The sequence below is a fragment of the Bactrocera latifrons genome, unplaced genomic scaffold (assembly GCF_001853355.1).
Source record: "Bactrocera latifrons isolate USDA-ARS-PBARC rearing strain unplaced genomic scaffold, ASM185335v1 scaffold_61, whole genome shotgun sequence".
NCBI classification, from domain to species: Eukaryota; Metazoa; Arthropoda; class Insecta; order Diptera; family Tephritidae; genus Bactrocera; species Bactrocera latifrons.
The window spans coordinates 251,821-254,467 of record NW_017537279.1 but is presented as its reverse complement, the minus strand read 5'-3'; the positions used below and the strand labels follow the sequence as shown (position 1 = coordinate 254,467).

Genomic DNA, 2,647 nt, shown 5'->3' with positions numbered 1-2,647 from the left:
TGTATTCCAAAGTCATTTGCTATTATAAAATAAAATAATATATATACATATATTATGTTAAAAATTCATAAAATAAAATAATTTTGTAAATTGTGAACTGTATTCAAATTAATAATTATTATAAATGTTTAATAGTAATTTCGAAATATGTTCACTTAAAAGGTGAGGGCTAAAGTTTTGCACAACTATGCGAAGGAATTTTTGTATTAAGAGTTTGCTAGCTTACAATTGGTAACACTTCAAATACTAATACCCTACTTAACCCTGCGACATATGCTCTACCTTTCCGGTTGTCAAATTTCACACAGCTTGCAGCACAATTCGAGCGCTGGTGATTTTTTCATAGTCAAAGTTCAAAGAAGACTAATAAAATACAAAAATGGCTTTCGGCGATGTCTCAACCCCACAAGGTCTCAAGGAATTGGAGAAATTCCTTGCTGACAACAGCTACATTAGCGGGTAAGTGTTGTTAAAATGCAAAATTTACTGCGGCACACAGCCGCATCGAAAGTGAGGTTATGTGTGGCAATCTCGTCACGTCGGCAAATTGTTTAACAACATTCTTGCATATTTATTTCAGATATTCGCCAAGYAAAGCTGATCTTTCAGTGTTCGAAGCTTTGGGCAAAGCACCAGCCGGTAGCTTTCCACATGTGCAACGTTGGTATCGTCACATTGCTTCGTTTGAAGCTGTTGAACGCGCCGCCTGGGGTGGTTCTCCACTGCCACAAGTGGCCGGTGCTAAGCCCACAGTTGCTGCTGCACCAGCTGCTGATGATGACGATGATGTAGATCTCTTCGGCTCTGATGACGAAGAAGAAGATGCAGAAGCTGCACGCATACGTGAGGAACGTGTTGCTGCCTATTCTGCTAAGAAATCGAAGAAACCCGCGCTTATTGCCAAGTCATCAGTATTGCTGGATGTCAAGCCATGGGATGATGAGACCGATATGAAGGAAATGGAAAATAACGTACGCTCTATTGAGATGGACGGTCTTTTGTGGGGTGCCTCCAAGTTGGTGCCAGTCGGTTATGGTATCAACAAATTACAAATTATGTGCGTTATTGAAGATGATAAAGTATCTATCGATTTGCTGACCGAAAAGATTCAGGAATTCGAAGAYTTCGTACAATCCGTTGATATTGCTGCCTTCAACAAGATCTAAGCAAGGCGGTGACCGCTAACATTTGAAATTAAATTCCTTTTTTTGACTAATGAAATGAAAATATAAGAAGCAAAKCACAGCATAGTTCMAAGTGTATTTTTTAATTATTTATTTGACTGTTTCTGTCATTTTAGCGTTCATTGAAATTCAMAATTTCTATTGGTTGTCATGATTTGTTGAAAAAGTTCAGGTTTGTTATAGAAATCAACAACAATAATCAAAAATTGTTTTCGTTGTACAACAGGGTGCTAATTAGGTATAAAAATTCGCAGCATAAAGAGTTCGTGTCTTAACTCCTCTGTTTTGTTTTGTGTGTTCAAGTCATGTATAATCGGAGCTTTTACTTGAGCCCCTCACCGCTACTATTAAGCTTGTGCTACGGCGCGTTGTTCATCTTCGTTGCTGATCAACCTATACACGATCTCTCCTCACAATCAATAAGTTGAACGCTAAAATTCGCAAGCATTTCGTGTGTCTGCCTCAGTTGTTTAAAAAACGCGAGCGTGAGAAGACTGCTAGCGGAACAGGAAAACCAAATCGCGCTTAACCAGCCAGCTCCCAGTGTAGTGCTATATATTGACTTAACGCATAATTTACACACCTACATAATCGATAAAAACATTTTATTACCTTTATACGAATAAAAACTAAAATTAAAAAATCTAAATAAACAATGGCCAACACCTACTACGGTAAATATTTGATTGCTGCGCTGCTTTGCGTGGGCTTTGCTATGCTGATCAATGCACAGGGTGAGAATAAATTCTGATTATTGTTTAATATTATTTATGTTTGTGCGATTGAGGTGTGAAGCGAAGACAACTAATGATTTTGAATTGTATGGGAAATACTCACATATGTACATATATATAAATTATATTGTTTCTAAAATTTAATGTGTGTAAAAACATGCAAATWATTAGCAAAGCTAGCAAATTCGAATTGTAGAATAAATGCTATAGAGTCATTTAGATTAGTTTCATTATGAAATTATAACTGCTGAAGCGGCTAAATGACAGCAGGTCCGGCTTCAGCGTATTAAATTAATATTTGTTAGCGCTTTTGTTCTTATTTCTCTATTTTTAATTTTTTATACGAGTTTAGCGGTGATGAGTCTTTCTTATGCATGTTTATATCTATATTTGTATTTGACAACAATGAGTTTCTGCTGCCATTCTTTCAAATATTTATAAATATTTATTCTTTGCCATTTATTTGTTAATTTGTAGCTAAACAATAAAAACTTGTATTGTAGCATGTTTAAGTGAAAGAACAGGAAATATTTTCGGCCAATATTGAGCATTAGCGAAGTTGATATATATATTTCAACCATAAATATGTATGTATATAACAAAACAAAGTTGTTTMATTTTTCAAATAAAATATATTAAAAAAATTAAAATTTGTTTTCAGGAACTTTTTGTTTGACAACTTATACATCTTTTTCTGGAATGAATAAAAATTAAAAATATATTTTTTTA

General features: G+C 34.7%; 2 protein-coding genes across 2 annotated transcripts in view; both read left to right on the top strand.

Annotated features, from left to right (window-relative positions):
• Nucleotides 1–268: 268 nt before the first annotated feature.
• On the top strand, nucleotides 269–1,250 carry LOC108975104 (probable elongation factor 1-beta). Its single transcript, XM_018943382.1, has 2 exons — nucleotides 269–459; nucleotides 581–1,250. Exons 1-2 carry the CDS (start codon nucleotides 380–382, stop codon nucleotides 1,164–1,166), a joined length of 666 nt encoding a protein of 221 aa, XP_018798927.1. The 5' UTR covers nucleotides 269–379; the 3' UTR covers nucleotides 1,167–1,250.
• Nucleotides 1,251–1,632: 382 nt separating this feature from the next.
• Nucleotides 1,633–2,647, top strand: part of LOC108975105 (lysozyme-like) — a 14,498-nt gene continuing 13,483 nt past the window's right edge. Inside the window, exon 1 of the mRNA XM_018943383.1 lies at nucleotides 1,633–1,918. Within this exon, the coding sequence (XP_018798928.1) occupies nucleotides 1,840–1,918 (79 nt within the window). The 5' untranslated portion in view covers nucleotides 1,633–1,839. The remainder of the gene's footprint in view (nucleotides 1,919–2,647) is intronic.